The 23,310-nt window shown below is 44.3% G+C and overlaps 1 protein-coding gene across 2 annotated transcripts in view; it reads right to left on the bottom strand.

Annotated features, from left to right (window-relative positions):
* Positions 1 to 20,574, bottom strand: part of rhbdl3 (rhomboid, veinlet-like 3 (Drosophila)) — a 50,224-nt gene extending 29,650 nt beyond the window's left edge. Inside the window, exons 1-2 of one of the 2 annotated variants that reach the window (XM_068727558.1) lie at positions 19,745 to 20,574; positions 19,129 to 19,152 (exon numbers count right to left, since the gene is read on the bottom strand). In XM_068727558.1, the coding sequence (XP_068583659.1) occupies positions 19,129 to 19,152; positions 19,745 to 19,885 (165 nt within the window). In that variant the 5' untranslated portion in view covers positions 19,886 to 20,574. The remainder of the gene's footprint in view (positions 1 to 19,128; positions 19,153 to 19,744) is intronic. The other variant, XM_068727559.1, reaches the window with a different exon arrangement.
* Positions 20,575 to 23,310: the final 2,736 nt, after the last annotated feature.

Raw genomic sequence — 23,310 nt, 5'->3', positions numbered from 1 at the left:
AAGGTCAGCCGTCTGGCTCGCATAAAGATCAGCTCGCCATGCATGTCACAGCCCCCTCGCTGGCCCAGCCAGTGCTCTACCCACGTCACACTTCAGAGACATGACTAATGCCTCGACAAGACTTCTAATAGCCCCCAAAATGCCACAGCATTGCCTGTTAATGCTGCCATAAACAACACCTAGACACTGAGGCTAGGGCCAAGGCCACCGACAAGTAAGGAAAGGGAAGGGAGGACTTGAGGGAGAACAGAGGAAGAGAAGTGGTGGAGTCAGCAGGACACAGGGAGGATATAGTGAGAGAAACAAAGCAGGGGCATAGGATTTAAAAGCACATGAGACAATTGAAATTAGAACAAGGGAACGACAAAATATCAATACTTGACATTTTGGGACTGGAAGCTGCTATTCAACAATGGCTGTCCTGTTGATGTATCATCTTCTTTTAATTGTGTTAATGTCATACTTATACGTATGAGACAAAATAACACGCAGGTAGCCCAAATCATAGGCGGCATAGGCCAATGCTAAGAGGACAATCCATCCAAAGACGACACGGAGAGGCGACTGTTCAAAACAACAATAGCAACTTCTGAAGAGGTTAGCGTGGGTGCTGCAAAGGCATCAGTTATATTAGAAGTGAAGAGTATTCCTTCATTGAAAGAAACGGCACTGAAAGCTTTTCTCGTTGGAAAAGGTGCTTTTGTTCTTCTCCCTGGCTTCGGTAGGAGTTCCATTGACAGATGGTTCAGCTAATCACCTGCCAACTGGTGAACGTGAGCAAGTGACACTGTCCATGAAAAATGGGGAAAAGACTGAGGTAATGTGATATAGCTATACAGTTTCTATTGCATAGTATAGTTACTGTTGCTGCTAGATTACTTTGGACGATAGTAACGTTCGCTAATTTAATACATAACTAGAGTTAACTTCAGTTACTCCCACCTCAAGATCATTTGGGGAAAGTTAGAAAAACTATCAGGTGTTTCAAGTGTTTGGGGGATAACCTACAACATAATTTTGAGAAATACATTGTGATCTGCGTAGCTCAATCTCAAAGACATAAATCTGAGCAGTTTCTGTGTGAGCGTATAAACACAATAACTGGTGGTGGAACTGGCTGCGATGCAATGGGGCACCAGCTAAAATATGGCCTAGGGCACCACATTGGCCAGAAACCGGCTCTGTAATAACATACCATAATGATGCATGCAGTATGTGCTTTAGCAGTATTTAATGAAATACCCAGACTTTGCTGAAATAAATCAGCATAGCTTGCTGGACAGAAATAAACCAGAGCTGCTGGCAGGTGAAATTACTGCCTTTGATAGCATTGCCTTCAGCTGCCGAGTCAATTAAGCAACAATCTGACAAAGCATACATCAGCAAGATCAACAAGCTGAGAGAGGGCCTCCCTTGTCCCAGCACGGCACTCTATTATAACCCACTTTCATTAAACAGCAGCACCTCCACAATTTCTCACCCACTCTTCTTCTCTCCCTCGTTACTCATGTTTGAATACAAGCAGTGTCCCCAGGACACGACTGAAAAGACTGAGGGGGCAAGTGTTGCAAAGACTGCACACTTGAACTTGTTATTTCCCCGGCTTATTGTGCGAGGAGCTAATTATTACAGGGAGCAGACCAAATCCACTCTGCTTTGAAGTGTGAGGAGACACAGGAAGAGGAAGAGAGACAAAAGATGAGGATTAATCACAAGCAGGTGATAATTGTGAAGTGTTGTTTGTCATTTTTAAATAGAAAGGTTGGAAGGGAAAAAAGGATAAGGGGCAAAACACTAGAAAGACAATAATAGAACACCACAAACTACAGCCAGAAAAATGACCACAGATGTAAATACCCATCTCTCTGACAGATTGTCAAAACATATTTTGCATTATAAGCTTTTATGGCAGGTTATTGTAATGGATTCCATCATATTCTATATTTCCTACCTTTGATCCACCTACTATATTGGCTTACTGTGCAAGGCAGCAACAACAACTAACTTTGTTATTAGTTTCTTATTGGTTAAATGGTGATCGTGGCTAAGTGGTGAAAGGGCCGCCTTTCAATCAGAGAGTCGGCAGTTCAATTCCCAGCTCATGTCAATGTGTCCTTGAGCAAGACACTTAACCCCATAATTGCTCATGTAGCTGTGTCTACGGTGTAGATAGATACTGAATTGTAAGTCGCTTTGGATAAAAGCGTCGGCTAAATGACTGTAATGTAATGTAAATATGCTTTAAAGTAATATGATCTCCATTGACCTTTTATCTTAGCACGGTGTAGACATAGTAGCCTACTATGGAGTTTAGACTCTCATCTCTTCAGCCATTGTGGTCATTTAAAAAAAAGAACGCTCAAATATACTCTAGTATACATCAAACTTAAAAATATGCTGTTTTCTTCCTAAGTGGTCTGGAAGTCCAGGAACTGAATACATCCTCAAAGCCTTTATGTTTAAATTCATCTCAAGGATTTGGAAAGGGTTGTTGAAGGCCTAAGGGAAGTTTTCCAGAGATTCACACTTCTATTGATATCTAGGTAATTAAGAGAATTGTTCATATTTTGGGGAAATGAGAGGAAAACCATGTGAATACATGGAGAGAAAAAAAAATTCTCCGGGAAGAATAAGAATCAAATCCAGCTCCTTCCTGCAGTGAGGCTAAAGTTCTCTCTGCAGAGCAGCTGCTCTTATCTGGACCTGCAAATTATACCAAGTCAAAGTTATGATATCGGTCCGAAAATAATTGAAATTTCAAGTGCATGGCATTACTGGTGGAGCCATATTCACTCAGATTAATCTTATCAGCAGGTGCAGAGAGAAGTGACTGGCAGGCACTGCTAGCCACAGTACCTCGTCTCTCTTCTTCTACTTTCTTTATTTTCCTCATCCTCCCTTTCCCGCCTCGTTCTTCTTTCATTTCCTATTCTTCCCTTTCTCCAATGCTCTCCTGTCCTCTGTGATGGGAAATGCACATGGTCTGCCACAAGTAATTGCATTCTCTCACATATGTACTTTTATTTTCCTCCATCCTCTCCATCATAAAATGGATAACTCTGAGTACACACAGCCCATATTCAGAGATCAAAATGAATCTTCAGATCATGCATCTGTTGCCCTGTGATGCATTTCTACATGCAACAACTAACATAGTTTTCTTTTAACGTCAGTCCTGTACCGTAAAACACTGTATAGCAAGGAAAAGCAAATTCAGTGCCGACAAACATTGCACATATACACATAAATTAAAAAAAAGTCAAATATTTCCTGTCAGAATTCCATATAGCTCCTGCCAATAGTTAAGATTTTTGTTGCAAAAGTCACCTAAATTGCTCTTTCAGTCAGTATAACTAACGCAGATTTCAGACCGTCGAGAATTGGTCTTCCGGAGCCCCGGCGTCGGCCATCAGACCTCTGGAGCTTGTCCAGAAAGCCGCAGCTCGCCTGGTGTTCAATCGCCCCAAGTTCTCCCACACAACTTCCTTTCTCTGTTCTCTACACTGGCTACCTGTAAGAGCTCGCATCCAGTTTAAGACTCTGGTGCTAGCCTACAGGGCAGTGAAAGGAACAGCTCCTTCCTATCTCAAGGCCATGGTCAAGCCTTACACCCCCGCCCGACCACTTCGCTCTGCTGCCTCGGGGCGATTGGTTGCCCCGTCACTCAGAGGTCCTGGCGGCCGATCGACCCGGTCACGGCTGTTTTCGGTCCTGGCCCCACAGTGGTGGAATGAACTTCCCACTGACGTCAGGACAGCGGAGTCGCTGCCCATCTTTCGGCGCAGGCTGAAAACCCACCTCTTCAGGAAGTGCTACCCTGAGCCTTCCACTTAGCACTTATTGTTTTCATCCTAGCTTGTTGCACTTATTGTATTCGTATTACTTATAGCACTAACTGTTTTTCTTGTTTCTGCCCTGTACTTTGGCTCTGAGTTATGCTCTGCTTCATGCTCTTAGATGCTTGTTTGGGAAAGGAAATGTACTTATGACTTCTGGTGACTAGTAGTTCTTTTGATTACCAATGTTGAATGCACTTATTGTAAGTCGCTTTGGATAAAAGCGTCTGCTAAATGACTGTAATGTAATGTAATGTAATGTTCTATCACAGAGAAGCACGTTTCATGGCGGCTGCAGGGATGACTGACTTTGTGACTGTCTGGGCTAATCAAGCTGGGTCACCTGTCTTGCTTGACAGATTAGAAGCCCTCATTTATCTCACACACACAAACACACACACACACACACACACACACACACACACACACACACACATACACACACACACACACACAATGTCGTCTGAGGCCGTCGCAAATTAGCACGGACCATCACCAGTTTCCTTGCCAACTGGCCTGTAACCAGGCAACGTTGGTCGGTGCGAAGATGTCTTTAGTGGGTGAATGCGCATCTGGAGTAAATACACAGATAGGGTTTGATATGTAGATAGGTGTCAGACACTAAGGTATTACTCTCAATCCCTGGGCATCTGATCCCCTCACAGTGCTGGACCCGAAGCATGTAGACACAGCACACAAGCATGCAGACTCACATGGACTATATATATATACCAAGACTAAAGCAGCTTCACAGTTGTTTCATTTGCAAAACCCTGATCCAACAGGTAATTACATCCAAACCACAGGAGCTGCTTCACCTTAAGCAAACACTGCCGCCTGTCTACAAGTACATTTCCCCATGTCACCTTGATCATTGAGGAAATCTCAACAGAACAGGGGGATTTTAATAAGGTTAACCCTTCAAGATAAGATCCACTTCAGACCATATAAATGAAACCTTGAATCAGCTAGACATCAGAAAGATAGATCTCAGAGTCATCATTTAAGTCCATCTGTGCATGGCAGACAATCTCACCGAGTCAATGATCAGTGTCACATTCCCTTCAAAGCTTTCGGTGAAATCAAAGCAGCCAGTATTCGTTATTTCAAGTTAGCTCTTCTTCCTTTGTCATGGACACCTAAGGTTTGAATGGTGTCTGTGGAGCTGATATGCTGTGTAACTTGTGTTCAGCGGGTCTTTGCAAACCTCATGTAATATTAGTTTCTGCTGAGGGTGCGAAATGTGCAACCTTTCCTTTCCCTGCAACCGGCCCTGCCCATTGTTGTGAATAATGCTGCCATCCTCTTCATCTCTCTTGACTAATTAAGGTTGAATAAAAAAGAAGAAGAACTGCCTACGAAAGCATCAGAAAACTATCTTCCATGATACCACCTCGGTGCAGCTTAATCCAAATGAAATGTTTCCAGGCAACGGCGTATCAATACGCTCGATCAACCAGCAGCATGTTCTGCCTCCGGCCCATCGACACCTCTGCTAATTCCCACCGTATCACAGCAGCTCGCAGCCACTGACATCTATTACACCAGCACACCAACTCGCCAACCCTGTTCTCCTTCTCTGCCTCAACCCTTAACATTCACTAACATACACACACACACACACACACACACACACACACACACACACTTGATTGCACAGAGCCTACTTGCCCTCTACAAACTTGGTCCCTGAAGTTTAAAATCCTGCAGGTTTAATGCCATCCCAGACGGAGAGGCACTCAGGTTTCTAAGGAGACAAGATGCAATCATAATATCATCAGGGCTTTTATTTTGACAAATGCTGCAATATAAAGCAGGAAGATTGTTAATCACACAGAGTTCTAGATGCTATCAAAGTCCTGCAGTGCTGGTTGTCGGCTTTAGCTTGCTCCACGTAGACCCAAGGCCACTGTCGCTGTGACTTACAGTATGTCCCTCAGTGTTAACAGGTCAACATGTGTTATCTGACCCAATCCGACACTACTCAGCTTTGGTACAAAAAGGTGACCAAAGCACATTACTGTACTATCACTATAGAAGAACTGTAACAACTTCCAACTCTCTCTACCATAAATGCTGACCAAATAAAGAAAAACTGCACTAGACGATCATGCCGCGTGGAATCTGCAGAAGTTTTTAGAACTGGTTTCTTTAGAAATACTTTATGTCTGCCACTGTATATTTGTATAGTTCAAAGTTTTCTACTTGAACACTTCATTTCAGAAATAATTTTAAAAAGCTCAATTTTAAAGCCAGAAGTCTAAGGGGGAAGGAGAGGACAAAATGATCTACATTAGTGTGGACACGGTTTGGTGGCGAGATGGAGCAAAACAGACAGGTTGATAGTTTAAAAGCTGGAGGGAGAGACAGACTAAATGAGAGGGGTAGAGAACGGGCTGTATTGCCCCCCAGATGTCTCCAGAAGCGGAGGGGATTGCAGCAGACCGTCCATCGGCCCTCAGCAGACTCCAGCGTGTGTTCAAATAAACACTTAACCCCCTGTCGCTGCTTGTGAAAGCATTCACGCTGGACAGAAGCATTTATGAAGACACAACCAAACACGCAAACATGCAGTAACACACACAAACAAGACTTGAATCCAACACATGCAAACACCCAGCAGGAGGGGAAAGCTCGAAGCACTGTAGCTATTAACGCCGCTCTCACCGAGACACAAACATGAGACCTATTTGCCAAAAGGCACAGAAGTAAAAAAAAAAACTCTGACAGACCTGTCAAATACACATAAAGCTGTGATGGAGCATCAAGCACAGGGCACAGGCAGGTCACCACAGAGACATAGATGGAGATTGGTGACCTTTTCTCCCAAAACCTCCCATTTACACTGAGGTGAGAACCCCTCATTAACCACAGGCCCAACCCTCTACTAAACATCCCTTCACTCCTGCATGCATTCAGCAGCTCTTCACCGAATAAGAAGGGGAACAAAAAGAAGGGAGAAACATTTGTTTAACAGGCTTTCTTTCTCTCCCATTCAGTCCCTTCTTCTGCTCCAGGCCTGCCCCGAGGTCAATCCCCCCCCCACCCCCCACCCCACCCCTATAACACCATCAAAACCCGGCACCACTGATGGCAGCGCTTCCATTCAACGTAGAGATTTATGATCTCTAATAGCTGGCAAATGGACCCGACGCTGGGGCTGCCTTGAGGGGACGCCCCCCCCCCCCGACTTATTTTCTTCAAATCCGAAGAAGAAAAGGCACGAAAAAAGGGGGAGCTGAGCGAGGCTGGGGTTGAGGACCGGGGGGCCGTCTGTAACATTTTCAAGGTTGCCATCTGGGTCGGGTGGGACCTTTCAAACTGTCTGTCAATCTTCAACCAGAACCCCTCCCCTACCAGATGGATAAGGCTGTGGGGGAGAAAAGGACATATTACAGCAGTATAAGTGACAAATGCCCTCTGTCACCACTAACACTTCACTTCCTGGACTGTTTTGGGGGCAATTCTTCAAGTAGGAGCTTTTATTAATCTACAACAATCAGGCGGTCAGCTGTCTCCTGATCCTTGGTGGTGGTGGAAAGCCCCACTAGGGCACCCTCTACTTTATAATCCTATTCCCATAATCCTCAGAGGTCAGTGGGCAAGAAACAGTCCCTGCTCTCTCTATAACAGACTCCCCTTTCCTTTTAAGGTGAGAGAAGAGTTCTTTCAAACTGCATTACTGAAGTAAGAAGAAAAAAACTTCCAGGAAAGGCACTTTAGGGCCCTAAAGAGGTCAGACAGATATAATAATGCCTTCGTGCAGCAGACAAGAGATTCACCACTCCATGAAAATCATGAAGAAGAATTCAACTATTTACAAAGAGATCATTTTCTTATTTTTCTTGCATGAAGAGGTTACTGCCAATTAATATGAAAATAACAAATGTGCTCTGTTTATTCAAGACTCACAAGTTTCTTTCCGATTTTGGACCTGAGTGCTTTTTCCTTTGATTTAAAGTAACAGTTCGTCATTTTGAGAAATACGCTCATTTGCTTTCTTGCTGAGAGTTAGATGAGGAGGTTAATACCACTGTCTGTGTAGCCCTCTTCACACACGCACTGCAACCCTGAAATTATCTAGAAGTTACCAGGAGGAGCTGTACGCAAGAATGCAAATGTCTCATCAGTCTGAATCAGATCCCTAGTGCAATATAATAGTGTAAGTCTGTGTAATATCCGATTGAGACCATATGTGAATAGAGTCACTCATTGTTTATGGTCAATAGCTAGTTTAGAGTGTTCTTCAATACAGCATGATGTCCATTTATTAAGCTATGGTCATTTACCTGGGCTACCTTATGATTAACAGGCTGTTACCACAACGTTGTCCGGTCTTTGAGTTGTCTGTGTTTTTGTCTTAACATTTTATCTCTTTCACAGTGTATTTTCAGTTTATGAAAGTTAATTGTAACATTTTTGGCCTAAAAATGTCTTCTTCAGCATTTGGTTGTACTTAGCTCCACCCTGTCGTTTCATTTCTGGTTCCAAAAACCGAGATGGCGAAAGCCAAAATATCGAACTCGAAGCGTCGCACCTGTAGTCCACAAACCAACGGCTGACGTCACGGTGACTGCGTCCACTTCTTCTACACAGTCTATGACACCAACATAAACACTGTTACATATACCCCGTTAAAAAAGTTAACTTTATTTAGGAAGGGCTCTGCTATAAAAGTGATCGTACTACACCTGTAATAGAACTGTAATTTATCACAACCTTGGCAGCTGGTCCCCAGAAGGAGATAATTCTTATCATAACGACACCCTCAGTGCCAGACCCTGACAGGCACCCCGATGAGCCGCTGCATCTGCAACTGTGGCTGCGGTAAACCCAGCGATAAGAATTCCCCCCTGTTCGCCCCTGAAATGCTGAGATGATTTCTATTAGACACAGCGACACTGTCAGGGCGATAATGTTGTCACTGGACAGGACAGCCTAAAGGCTCTCCTTGGCCCTGTTTTCACACTTCCAAGTAGACAGCTGTAAATATTAGTGAGACTAAATGCGTCAGGTACACACTGGGATTCAATCACAGCCACATGTGGAGATAACATGACAAATTCTTTGTCATGTTATCTAAGGATTTGGGATAGATCCACACACTGAAAGCCTTCCAAATGCACTGTTACAAAATTAGGATAGCACACCAGTTGTTAACACTCGCCACATCCTACATGTCAGTCGAGTTACTGTTGGTATTCAAAACAGTTCAACAGCAGCATACATACAGCAAGTGGGAATTCAACAGCTAATGGGGAGGTTCTTGAGAAACCTCCAAATTGGTGCAATAAATTACAGTTTTTATGGCCCCATAGCACAAAATGATAATAACAGATCTCCAAGGGGCTGGGCAGAGTAATCTGCTCAAAGTGCAGAGGCATTGCTGCTGGCCACAACATCAAGGAACTAAGATAGTTTCAGAGCAAGTTTAGAGATAGAGCTTGATTTATGTAACCTGGCTAACTTGGTTCAGATGCAGCAGAGACAAATTGAAGTTGCAAAAACTCCCAAAAGATCTCCCACCGTTCATCTTCGAAACAATATCTGGGAAAAGCTATGGATACTGTAGTAAATGTTAATTCGGAAAGACATAATACATTTCTGAGAAAGCGGGAAAGCCACACCATACTAAGAATGACTTACTTTAAAGTAGGGGTGCTCGATCTGAACGGGCCAGATCTGCTTGATGACCAACCCACATTACATAGTTCCTTTGAAAATGTAATCATAAAATTGTGGTTTCTCTAATAGTTACATTTAGACAGTGATGGCGGACCACAGGCGCAGTTTTGAGTTCCAAAGAAATCCCTGGTCTCATTTTACCTACATGAAAATGACTGATTAGAATTACCGCCTCGCGGTTGTATGCCTCTGCCAGCCAATCAAGTTGCAGACACATCAATGTGTCCAAAATGTCACCACTTCATCATTTCATCCTGCTAAACATTTACTGAAACTGTCCTAAATGGCATATAAATTCTTGAGTTACAGCCTGTGAGGTCACAGTGAGGTAAACTGATTGTTAAATTAGGAATAACAGAACTCTGGTCTCAGATCAGTTGAAGTTGAGTTACTGGAACCGGTATTTGAAAAGAAGAAGTTGGTTGAGAGCATCCTTTTTTCAGATTTCAGGCCTTTAGTATTCATTTTCAAGAACCAAACCCAGGATTTTCCTCCAGCTCAATCATGAAATGTGTCACAATATATTTGACGAAGACATGTGACAATATCCTACACAGTGACTTATCACCTCCTAACTAGACTAATCTCTGCACAGAAGACATCAGTATTTATGTGTATCATCATGTGATACAAGAGGTTAAACTCTTTATATGATGAAAACAAAATAATAATAATGTGTCTATATAATCAAGTCTATGAATGTGCTTCAGAAAAGGGGATCACAGAATCGTCACAGAGTTCAAAGTAAACGTGAGTACATTTTATTATCAGTGGGGCCGACGCCATCTGTGACCTAATTTGTGCGTTTACCTTTTTTTTTGGCATGAGCCTTCGTCACTGAATCACATACATCAAAGACATCTGGCCAAGTTTTTCTACACTGAATAATTCCATGTTGCCAATGAGCAGCATGTGCTCTGCAGTCATGATTCATTTACCTCTTTGTGAAAACACACCAGCAGTCAGCGACAACACTGCTACAAAGTCACCGGGGAGTAAAGGGTCATAAATGGCTATATTTCCTATTGGTCAGTTTTTTTTTTAGTGTGATGTGGTTTCTCCTTGTCACAGTCAGCCACCTCAGCACTTTGGCCCTGCTGGCAGGCTTTGGAAGCGGTGCCCTGTAAGACGACACGGAGGGGACAGGACGGGAACGGAGATCTGGGTGAAAGCTAAGCACTGTCCCTCACCTTGGGCATCTGCTGAGCCTGCCGGGCTGGGCCGGGACGGGTTGCCATGACAACAGCAAAACAGCCAGGGCATCCGAGAATAGCTGAATACTTTTGATCAACAGGCCAAACCCCAGCTTTACTGTCCTGGAAAATAGCTCAGATAATACACCTGGATCTTTCAATTCAGGTTTGTTTTTTTTAAATAAAAGTGAGAATAATGCCACTTTGAATAAAAAGCAATCACTGCAGCGTAAACAAACCAAAATAAATGCATCTTCACCTGGATTACTAAAACAGATCATGTTACCCCGGTCCTACTGTCTTTCTTTCAGGACTCTGGTCTTGGAACTGGGACAACCACAGAGTCTGGGGGAAGCCACTTGCATGCTTGATTTATCTGAGCAATCTTACAGTGCTCGTCAGACAGAGGAATCTGGCGCAGGGCTGCATAGACCGAGCGACTGCTATGGGAGGAAAGGTGATTATCACAGTCTATCATAGGCCCAACGCTGACTGGGACCCCCACCTGCTTTCCAAATGTGGAAATTGTTTTTATTCCTGTAAGTGAGATGTCAAGTAAAGAGACACTGCTTTGCAGGGAAAGCTTTAAGCTTCTGGGACGTTGTTTTGTACACAAACCAGAAAAGGCAACACAGAGGAAGGACAAATGAGAGAATACGCACTGGGTTGTACCTGATGTCTTTAAAGAGGTGATATTGCACAGATTTTTAGGGGAAAAAATGCTACTAAACGAAAAAGAAAAAAGTTTTTAGAAAATGAGCAGAGTGAATCCGGAGAGAACAGTGGCTTTGAACCACAAACTAAACGTTCTACCTACAGGTTTGGCGTGGGCGTCGACAGAGCCGCGAAAAATTTCATTACCTTTGAATTACGAGTGTCTCGGATTGCATTGTCTACACCGCAGCCTGCCATGACTTCACTGTAAGCTCTCCAGGGAGCGGAGGAGAACGAGGAACAAACAGGGAGACGTCGTTGTTTGAACAGTGCTTCACGGACAGCTAAGCACATAGAAAGGAAAAAATGATCTGAGAGCTGGCGAACAATTTGGAGATCCAAAAAGTGTTGCCGGCATCATAAATCCAGCACACACAGGCACAAACATCTGCGCTGGTAGTTGTCAGCTTTCGTTTGTGGTGGTCGACAACGTTGCCATCTGTCTCGGTGAAGACTTAACTGTTCTTCCAATGGGACAGTGAAAGAGTTGGCTGAGTTGTACGCTCGGTGTGGAACATTCCCTAATGGGCAGCGCTTGACTGAAGAGGCAGAAATCAGTTAACACAAGCACACACACACACACACACACACAGGTGCACACAGCAAACACAGGGTTATTGTACCTGTGTCAGCAGTGCACCTGCCAGGCTTCACTGCGGACCTGAACTGCTTATGGCATAGGAATGACTCTCAAAATATGTATGCGCGTGTGCATGTGTGCGTGTGTGTGTGTGTGTGTGTGTGTGTGTTTTCCAGGATCTTACTCGGTGAACATTCCCATGGTGACTTCAAGCTCTGTGACAAAAAACAAATATTTTCCATTTTGTGCTCCACACAGGACCCTCGAACCTCTGAAAAAACAAAGAAGAACAGGCCGACAAGTCTGTCACACACACATACAACCACGCGCACGTTGATGTGATGGGCCGCAACCAGCACTCTGTCAACGGCTCCGTAACTATAACCTCTGGGAAGGTATTACAGTTTCAGCCATCAGGAACAAATGGACCTGCCACGTGTCTTTGATCCCTGGGGGATCAGAGAGAAGGGCTGAAATAGGAAGCTGTTTTAACAGTGCTGGTTGATTGGTACGTTGAAGTTCAGGAAGTCATTCTCTAACCTACCCTGAACAAAGGTAGTCTTGCTGCCATATACAGACCCATAATAAACAACCTAATGATACAGTCTGGCACTGCCTCCCCAATAAACCCCCTCTATACCCTCGCGCCTCTCCATAGTTCCAACTAAGGGGAACTTTCCGAAACAATCCAACAATCACCACTTCATGCAACGATTGGCCAGGTGTGCAGAGTTGAGAAAATAAGCAGAGATTAAACTTCCCTCTCAAGCTTCTATTTTTTTCCCATTCTTAACTCAACTGCTTTGCATCTTTTCAAGTCTAACACTACAAGTGCTTTCAAGTACAGATGGTCTGAGAGTGGAGTGTGCGCCATTATTCCCATATTTCGATGGTTAACACGTTTCGCCACTCTCTTATGGCAGAACGGCTTTCAAACCTGCCTTCAAGTTTGGACGTTTGGAGCATTTCTAAGCACTTTTCACTTCTGTTGGGTCAAACAAAACATTGTGCGAATTAATTTGTTTTGAGCGTACTAACTCCTGATTAGACCTGAAGACATCCTTTTCCCCCACTGTGGCCTTCTGTCCACACTAAATCTGCGTTATTCCACAAACAATGCTGTACGCATGCTCTGGGATTGTCATGGGCCATGTAGCAGAAACACTTAAAACCCTCTCTATGAACTCTCATTTTAAATGTCAACATAGCTGTCCCTCACAGCACAGTTGTCTTTTAGCTGTATCTATGACGTCAGATGACTTTGCTCTCATAAAACAGTGATTTGATTGCGCCAGCTCAGGGATAAATGTTCACCTGGTTACCAGGTAGCCAGCACATCAGATACTCGTTCATCTGTCTGATAATAAAAACACAGAAAAACATATAAATGAGATGGAGAGCAGCAGAGGACAGGACAGAAGTTTGGAGGAAGACCTGGAAACACTTCAGCCGGCCTCTTTAACTGCAGCTTAACCAGGACCAGAACAATAAGGCCTCAATCAGTTTCAAACATGAAACTCTTTTCAAACACAATTAGGTTACAGCCAGAAGTGACACAGACACACAAGATGTAACTTCGCCGAAAAACACTCTACGGTCCTTGATTAAACCCTGATTTGATGTTTTTGTGTCGTTGTTACACAACTAATGAACTAGCGTGTGGCAAACCTTTAACAGAGCTAATCAAAAGAGATGAAAGCATCGATGCGCAGACTGAGACCGAAGCCTCTTCACATCTGCAGCGTCGTCCACTCAACGCTGATGGGGACTTCAGAACAAAAAGATGAGAGAGAGAAAGAGAGAGGTAATAAGTGAGAGACAGAGTTGAAAGAGAAGGTAGAAAGCAGACAAATCAGGGCTAATTTGTGCGAGGGAGCCCCATCACAATTCCCACTGGCCCTAAAAGGCAGCACGCACACACAGGCTTGTTCAGCGGCTGTTGTGTGCTGTCACTACAACTCTCCTCCCCTGACCTTTAGTAATAGATTAACGTTTTTAGGCGTGGCAGGCGCAAACATACCGTATGTGCACACACAAAGCACATGGAGGTTGCCAGATCACGGCGATCAATTATCAAAAGAGGCACATTCGATTTCATGCCACTGTATGCCAATTATGGGTAAACTTGCACGTCTTCTTTCTCCCATTTACAGATCGACATGCAGGCAGCAGCCGCTATTTTTACCTCTGCATAAAAGCAGAGACTGTTTTCACACTCCGCCAACTGGAACTGTGCCTTTCATTAAGGAAATCTATTTTGAGCCCAGCAAGCGGAGAGAGGCAGAGGAGCGGGGAAAGATGAGCTCTGATTAAATCTCTCAATGAAAATGTTTGAGGCTCCGTCTGTTATTTCATCGCCACAGAGTCCCCCGCCGCTTTTCAATAGCGTCGGGCGGCGCGCAGTTTGCCGCCGTCAACTACTTTTCACAATCCTGAATCAAGACAACGTGGTTGAGTTATCTCCAAGACTCAGCTGGTGTCAATCACCGCTGTGGAGTTAGACGAGCAGGTCGGCAGACCGTGACCCCACCATCTGTGTATGTGTCGATGGCAATTAGCGTGACACGCATATCAGTATACCAAAGATGTATGGGTAAAAAAGGAAAAAGACAGAGGCATCTACACACTATAGAGGAAAGAAACCCTAAGAGGAGGCCAACTGAAGCAAAAATAGAACTTACTTGCTTAAGAGACAAAAAAAGGGTGGACAGGAAATATTTCAGTCACACGATCAGAATAACATTCTTTTCTATTAGTTGACCTCATCTCAGATATCTAGAAATCCTACCCTTCTATAGTCTTTGAGCCAATGCACCTGAAACTTAAAGGAAAACATCACCTATGCTTAAAGCATAACAGCTGCATCTACAGCCTCTATTACTGCAGTGACCGCTGTTATGATCTCATTGTCTAAGCCTCTTTTTGCTTTTAATGTGGGTGGAACTGACAGGGCGTGGCGAGTCATGCTATCCCCGCATGCACCGGTAAACGCAGCTGAGGGATCCTCATCCATTAAGTGCCTGTTACCTTGGTGGTGGGTCATTCATTTGAAGTGTACTCAAAGAAAAAAGACACTGAGAAGGAGGCCAGCTGTGTCGTGCACCGGGGGGACGATGAGGCGAGACGGCACTGTCAGACAAAACAACTTTAAATAAGGACCTTCCTCTTCTCTCGGGCATGACCACTGAATGTCTGGCTAACAAGCTCATCGCAAAGCACGACAGACACAGGGAACAGGTGGCTTCCCCACCATTGAATTTCTGCTTGTTTTAATTAATGATGTTAGCTTTTTCTAACACCAGCGCTCACTGTCATTATTTTAGTTGCTAAGTGACGACGATCATAAATCATGTACCACGTGGCACACAGTACGTCCCTCTGGCTAGACGACATTCCTGAAAGATCTGAAAGACTTATATTTGTGGTTTGAGTGAGTTTTGGGATCATAACTCGCATTCAGAAGCTTTGTTATGCCACCAAGGAAGAAAATGAAGGGGGAGACACTTCCATGGAAAGTATGCAGCCATGTGAAAGTGTTTAATCACTAAGCTCCTTGGGGCACGTGCCTGGGGCATTTCAACATGCCATTGGGAGCAGGCTGTCAGCACAAAAGGTAACTGTGGACACACGTACGGATCGCTTTCTCTCTCACACACACACACACACACACACACACACACACACAGACGCAAAGTCCAGAATCAAAGAAATGTTACTGTTTACTGTTACCGCTTTTAGTCTTCTATTACAACAAGACACAAATCTCTGCTTACAAAGACGACACGGAAAATCTGTTTCCATTGGAAAGAAAAATACGCTTATATACAGTCCACAGTTTGTATACATACTGTCTCTATAAGTGCTGCATCTACTTTGAGTTGAGCCAGGTTTCCAGTCTGTACACATGGGGACTTCCAATCTCAGGGTTTACAAGCACTGGGACATTCCCAGTCCCCTTAGATAAAAAACATAGTAAGTCTGTGCTGTACGTGTAGCCCATCATAATCGACCTCATACAGAATCACTGACTGTGCTAGGACAACTAGAAGACAGAGAGGCTCTCCATATTCCACTTTTTACATCTGACAGGCAAAACAAATGGTTTTGGTCCATTTCGGGGTTCTGATCTAAACAGAAATAATACAACAGATAAATCCTGGACATGAACTGTGGTTAAATCCTCAAGTCCCAAGAAATAAAAAAAAAAGATTTACCGTCATGTTCCAGTTTACATACATGTCTATCTAACACTTCATCATTTCACATGCTCTTAGACGTTATAATAGGCATATGATTTCACTTCATATGAGTTATGGCCAAAAACACAATGAAGCGTTCCTGAGATATTGCGTTCATGAGGATTGACAGACGGACAGACGGACAACCCAAAAACATACTGCAGAGACATAAAAGCAACATGAACGAATGTGTGTGTGTGTGTGTGTGTGTGTGTGTGTGTGTGTGTGTGTGTGTGTGTGTGTGTGTGTGTGTGACTAGAGGACAGGTAGAGGCAGGGACTTGACTATGAGGGAGAGAGAGAGGGCAGTGCAGCAGCTATCCTCCCAACAGCATCTCCTCCGCTTCATTAGACTGTCTCTGTCTGTGTTCGGTCCTCATGTTTGTTTCAGGCGATGGGCAACACGAATCAAAGCATTCTGAGGTTTGCTCTCTTACTTCCTGCGCGCAGAGGAGGGAAGCACTTATACAGCAACAAAATCCTCTCCGGGGACAGGAAAGAGGAGTGAAGGGGAAAGCGAACAGAGCGACGCAGCACTTTGATTCCAGCCCACGACGGCCTGCGATCCAGAAACCGATAGCTGTATGTACCGAGTCCACACAGGGGCCGGTAAAAGTGATACGATGGGAAGACTGTTGTACGCAGCACAAACTGCTTTAAAGACGACTGAGGAAAGTCGGAGTCCGAACAAAACGAAAAAAGGATGGGAAGGGAGGGAAAATGATCCTGTCTTTCCTCTGCTGTGTAAACATCCCCGATGGGATGGACAGAAATGAATGCGCTCTGCATTTGACGAGGCAGGGATGCCACAAGAGATGCATCATTGTCTTCATCTCGGGACATCTTATTTTGCCAGTGTATTACACTCACTGGAACATTTTATTTGAAGTAACAGCCACTAGCTAGGAAGTCAAACTGTGGATTATGAGAAGTTTGGGTAACCATAAAGAGCAGTGTATGAATGAAAGACACTACTTTGCACAAAGGGTCAATTCTGACGGCCAAAATGTAGTCTACAAAATGTTATTCTTGAACTATACGTACGCTGGACTTAGATGCATAGAGGCACGTTGTATCTTTGCATGAGACAAGTAACAGTCTAGACCCTTGCTCTGTTTTCTATGCAGACGTTGTCTTTTGTCTCTCATGCAGAGACACAGGTTTGACGGACTGGTTTCAAAATCCTGCGTTTTCCTCGTCTTTAGTGGCCCATCATTTCTCTTCCTTAGTCGCGTCACAGAAGCTGAGGGTCTCGGAGGTCATCCCATTGACAAATGGTGCAACTCATTGTGAGGAAGAAGGAGCGAAGCAGAACAAAAGAGTGAAAGGACATTTGTTGCTGCCAGACCTGGCAGCGACCTCGCCATTTGGACAAACCCACATTTTTTTTTTGGTGTTTTTTAAAGCGATGTCCACTTGAGGAAATTCAAAGCCGTGCCGCACGCATAAAGACAGCCGATTGAGAGGCCCACGTACTGCCTGTCCATAGAATATGCTCCATTACTAATACACCCGCCCACACACAAACACATACACACTCACACACCACACACCCCTGCTAGCCTTTTACATAATCCCATGGGACCTCAGTCCCTCCCCGAAAGAGTGAGCCTGACACGAGCCTCTGATTCAACCCTAAACATTCCCACTAACCCGCTGCGCACACACACACACACACACACACACACACACACACACAATCCCCCCCCCTCAGAAAGTAGGGGGCCCCAGGCCGGGCAGGTGCTGCGACAGCCCCACAGAGTGGTGGCCGTGTGTGTGTGTGTGTGTGTGTGTGTGTGTGTGTGTGTGTGTGTGTGTGTGTGTGTGTGTGTGTGTGATAGTAGGGGCCCGTTTGCCGTCTGTCAGTCGAACATGCTGCATGCATGATCAGACAGTCTGTGTTTCTCTTCTCCTGGGGTTTCCTGGCCTTATCAATGTGTGTACGTGTGTGAGTGTGTGTCTGCGTGTGTTTCTTACAAGATCGGTCTGAGCGATGGATCAATGCATATAGGATTATGTATCACCCCAATTGCATTATCAGGGTCAATGTGAGCAGCCTCCAGGGTGCTCCCCGCTCCTCTGAAGCTCTCGTCCCTGCAGGAGGTTGGTTTGACAAAGCCGCGGCTCGCTTACATGTTATGCCGTGATTGTCACCCAGCAGGCGAAAGGATTTAAAGCTGCACCAGGCAAGATTTTGATCTAAAAATACATTTGTCTGATCTGGCTGAATCACAAACCGGGGCTGAAGGAGAGACGACTGCGGCGTCTCCTCCAGCTGAGATCTTGTCGTTTCGCCTCATTTAGTCAAATTAAATTCCCGTGCCGGGTATGTTTACCAACAGAGAGAGACGAATCAAAAAGAATCAGTGATGCAAAAACACACAGACGGGCAGTGAGCGCTCGACATCATGTCTGTATTCAGCAGCATGAGGTCTTTTGGGATGTTCGAAGCTGCACGGATCAGCGAGGATGCCAAACGTGAGCGAGCTGTGTGAAGTTTAACACTGCGATACATGATTTCTGGGTGCTGAAGTAGAAAAAGAAATTCTGACAGCTACCTCTTGGTGCCAATGTGGAAAATTCCCCAGTGCAGGTTTAAGTCACTTCCACTAATAATAAAGCCAGTGTTACAGCATAATTACAATGGCAAGGCCATGATACATGGACAAAATCTGTAAATCTGTGGTGCGATAGTGCGTCTCAGTTTGGTCCAAAATCTTCCCCATGTTTCATGACCTTTAAGCATGTGTGCAGTGTTTCATCTGGTCAACACATTTGCGTTGGTTCAAGCTAATAACGGAGGTCAAACACAGTCCAAAAAAGAGTCAAAAAAACATGCAAATGGTGAGTGATTCAAGCCGCGGTATAGCTTGCAGTACATACCTTGTCAAACAGAGACTTCCATTGCTGAGATGAGGAAAGAGAAAGGAAAAGAAGGAGAGAGTGAGAGGAAGAGACAGAAAGGCAAAAAAAACAAAAAATCTCAGGAGACAGGTGCCAAGTTGGAGAGCAACATCTGTTTGGCAATGATAAGTGTTGGCCAAAAGGACTTCCCTTTAATTGCAGTGTAGAGATCACATGCTGTGATTATCTGATCATTGTTTTCAATGAGCCACAACAAAAGATAATAAAGCAACAAAGGGTGGATCATTATGTGAATGGGGCTTCTTATAGGGGGTATTTGAATTTGAGACAACTAATGGAGCAAGAGTGGCCGCTTGTGTGAGTGTATTCCTAGAAAGGATGTGATGTGTGTCTTCGGTGACTGCTCTCCTTATCACAGTATTTTAAATCCCTCAATCTCCAGTTATGCCGTGACATTTACAATAAATAACCTTCTCAACTTAATTTCTGGCTCATGCTTTGACGTTCTGCTCCATAAAATCAAACGTAGACCCTACAGCGTGAAAGAAAGTGGGTGTCGTGCTGCGTAATTTTACAAAAATGTGAAAAGGGTAACAGTGCACTTGAGGTCCCTCTGTACTGCGTGTAGACTTACGTCCTCTGGAGCCACGGGGAGAACGTCGGTGCTCTCCAAAACCTCGATCTCTTCGCCCTCCGCGTTGGACGCCACCGCCGGAGAGGAGTTCACGAGCGCCTCCCGGGTTACGCCCGCCATCCTCGGACTGCTCTTCTCCATACACCCGCGGAGAGCAGCGACTCGGTCCTCAGGAGCGACTCCACATAGTTCACAATCCCATTTTTTCGGTCCCTATGTTAGCAACGACAAGCAGGTAAGAAAGCAGAGCATCGCGCTCGCTTGCGCATCCCTCCGAGTCGGACCTGTCTTGGCTTTTGGACGGGCGGGTCAGTCCAGGTGAAATAATAGACGCAGATAAATTAAAAAGGTGTGCGCACTCCAGTTATTCCCAGCGCGCTTCCACATAGAACGGGCAAACAAATTTTCACCAGCGGAGGAAAAAGTTGATTTGGTGATAGTTTAGTAATAGTTCTGGGCTGTGAAGACCCTTAGCAGTCTCACGCCACCGTCCGCCTCATCGTTAAGTCAGCATGTGACAGAGGTTAGTGCAGGAGCTGGAGAGGAGCCTGGGCGTATTTTTGCTCGCCACGAACAGAGAGGCAGAGGTCCAAGTTTGTGAAGCGGCTGCATGGGGGACGCACGTTTGCAGAGCGAGTCTTGTCACCTCGAGAGATGCGACGACGACGCATCAGCAGCGGCGGCAGAGCGCAGATCCATCTGAAAGAAATAATGACATCATCAGACACTGCCGACAACATGAGACGTAGCACAGAGATGACAACCCGGACTAGATGGCGCACGGAGTCTCATATGGCTGCTCCGTAGGGGAGCCGGTGAAAGTCGACTAAAACAACGTGGGCACCGCCACATGGCAAAGAGAGAAGTCCGAGCAGTTGCCCAATTTATTTTTGGTGCGTCATGATACCTGGCACGCACGGGGGACAGCCGTCTGCTTTTCCCTGGCGCGTGCCGACAGGACGCCTCAAAGGGAAAGGGGCGCGGGGGTGGGGTGGGGGGGGGAGTAACACACAGACCGTCTGCGTTGGGACGTTACTCGGTTCAGCTCCAGGAGACTTCGGCACTCTGCTCCAGCCGCATGCGTCCCTCCAAGCACGGGGGCGAGAGAGAGAGAGCTGGAAAGAGAGGGTGTGGGGAGAGGGAGAGGGAGAGAAGGGAGGCAGGGAGAGATTTGGCCGGCTGTGAGGGAGGGGATCACCAGCCCCTCCCGCTCACGGGTTTCGAGGAACTCCGTCTCCCAGCTCTCCATCACTGCCTCAGAGGTTGTCTCGTGTGTGCATGATGTTGAGTTGTAGTAATTATATGGTAAATTACTACACTGTCTAATATTCAATAATGTAGTCCTTTCAGATACCACTTTTCAATAAGGAACCCTTCATTGAGAGTTCAAAGGGTTTACTGATAAATGGTGAATACATAATTTGTCAATATTCACGAGAGGATGAGGAATGTTTTGTCATCCATTTGGTTTATTCTTTCTGTTTGATATAATTGTTGGTAATAAATCATTAATAAAGGGACATGAGTTCTTCACTTTATAGCAAGCTATCGTGTTTACAGCTGTACAGGCTAAGTCATTAGCATGGTTTTTACACAATTTCATTTAATTAATGGGTTGTTAATTCATGTACTTTGGTCTAATGGCTGTCTCATGGTCCATAGGAGGGGGCTTCCTAAAAGAAAGGGATTAGTTAAACCTTAAATGCTTTAGAGATGATGCATCATATTAAAGTGGTCAAAGGAATCATATACATATATATTTTTCTTTTTACTAACTTCTCAGTGGCGTTCATTGACATTTAATGCAATCTCATCTCATGTTATAAATGATTATTCATCATGTCTCACAAAAACAGAATAAACTCTTCAACAGTAAGGAAGTAGCCTATGCAAATAAGTTATTGTAGTAAAAGTACTAATACCACCCTGTAAAAAAATACAAGTATGTGTAATCAAGACAATTTCGTTATTGCAAGTAAACGTACCCAATGCAGGAAAAACCTCAAAATTATATTAAAAATAATGATAAAATAAAACAATTAAAAGGAATCACATATATTTACATTTGTGAAGATGGAACCATATTTTTGCATGAAAACATTGCCAGTAAAATTTCTGTCAATCCACATATTTTGGGTAGTTTGATCTACATCAAAACATCACACTTTATTTTACATGTTCTTCATATGTTTGTCTGCCAACATCTTGTAAAGTAAAATGGAGTAAATGAGTAAAAAGAACAATATTTCCCTCTGAATTGTAGTAGAACCATAAGTGGTATATGTAACGAATAAGTAAGTACCTCAAATTATTTAAGAACAGTGCTTGAGTAAATGTGCTTTTTTGCATTCCACCATTGAACTTAAATTGCTTCCAGGCTCAGAGAATAGGGAGTGTTCGAGGCTGTAAACTCGCACACACACACACACACACACACACACACACACACACACACACACACACACACATACACACACACACACACACACACACACACACACACACACACACACTCTGCCGCTACAATCACCCAAATGATTGGGTCCCAGTTCAGACAAACACCTCCCTATCACCTCCAGAGGCATCAAACAAAACTAATAACAGGTGGAAGTGATGCATGAGGAGGAGCGATGTGATGGCGATGTGGTCTGCAGTGTGTAGGTTCTAGTGAAACACCCCCAGGTACAGTATGCCATAGCATTGCCATGGAAACAATATGGCCAGTTGATATTTTTAAGCCTTGGGGTCATTTCCTGATTCCAACACAGCAGTGCTGGGTTAAAGTTGAAGTCTGATATATTGTTTAAAAGAAGAGCCAGGAGCTAGATCAGCAAACCAAGGCCAAATATTGAGAGTCTGTATTTTTATGTGGTATTGTGTGGATGGAAAACAAGTTTTATAACAGATAACAGATTGTATTTGCATAAAGTTATGAGTTAACCAGAATCTCCATTTTTTATCTTTAATATTAACAGCATTTTTTTTTCCAATTGTTCCTGGGAAACCAGAAATAAAAACCGTCATATGGCATAATACAAATTACAGGGTGTAACCGCACTAAACTGTGTATGGAGAGAATGAATAATAGGACTGATGCTGCAAAATTAAAATCCTAATTAACAAAGTAGACAAATCCATTAATAAATAAACCACACAGTCTCCCAAGGACAGATCACATTCCATCTTTCATATTACCAGGGGGCAAAGGGAATTATTGTCTTGCTAGCTACAGGCACCAATGGGAATTCCCATTAAAAGCAGCTAATTGGACAAAATAAGCTTTGACGTGGCATCTTTCACAAGTCATCTGCAAACGTCAGCTGCAGAGCTGTGACATGAGAGGCAGAGGAGGCAAGAGAGTGTGAACAAAAAGGAGAGAAAGAGACAAGATATACAGCAGGAAAAACACCTGCTATATGTGAGAAAACTGAGCTCATGTTGACAATAAATTACCAGCAGGGGAGTGTTGCCTCTTTTTGACAGGAGTCTGTCTCGGGTGTATTTGCCGGCACTAACTGTTCTCTGAGCCACAGCCCTTTGCTGATGAACTCAGCAACCCTTTTACA

Source organism: Cebidichthys violaceus, unplaced genomic scaffold (assembly GCF_023349555.1).
Source record: "Cebidichthys violaceus isolate CVI_PGR_0920_01 unplaced genomic scaffold, fCebVio1.0.p SCAF_4, whole genome shotgun sequence".
NCBI classification, from domain to species: Eukaryota; Metazoa; Chordata; class Actinopteri; order Perciformes; family Stichaeidae; genus Cebidichthys; species Cebidichthys violaceus.
The sequence above is the reverse complement of the archived record's forward strand: the minus strand, read 5'-3'. Positions and strand labels throughout refer to the sequence as shown.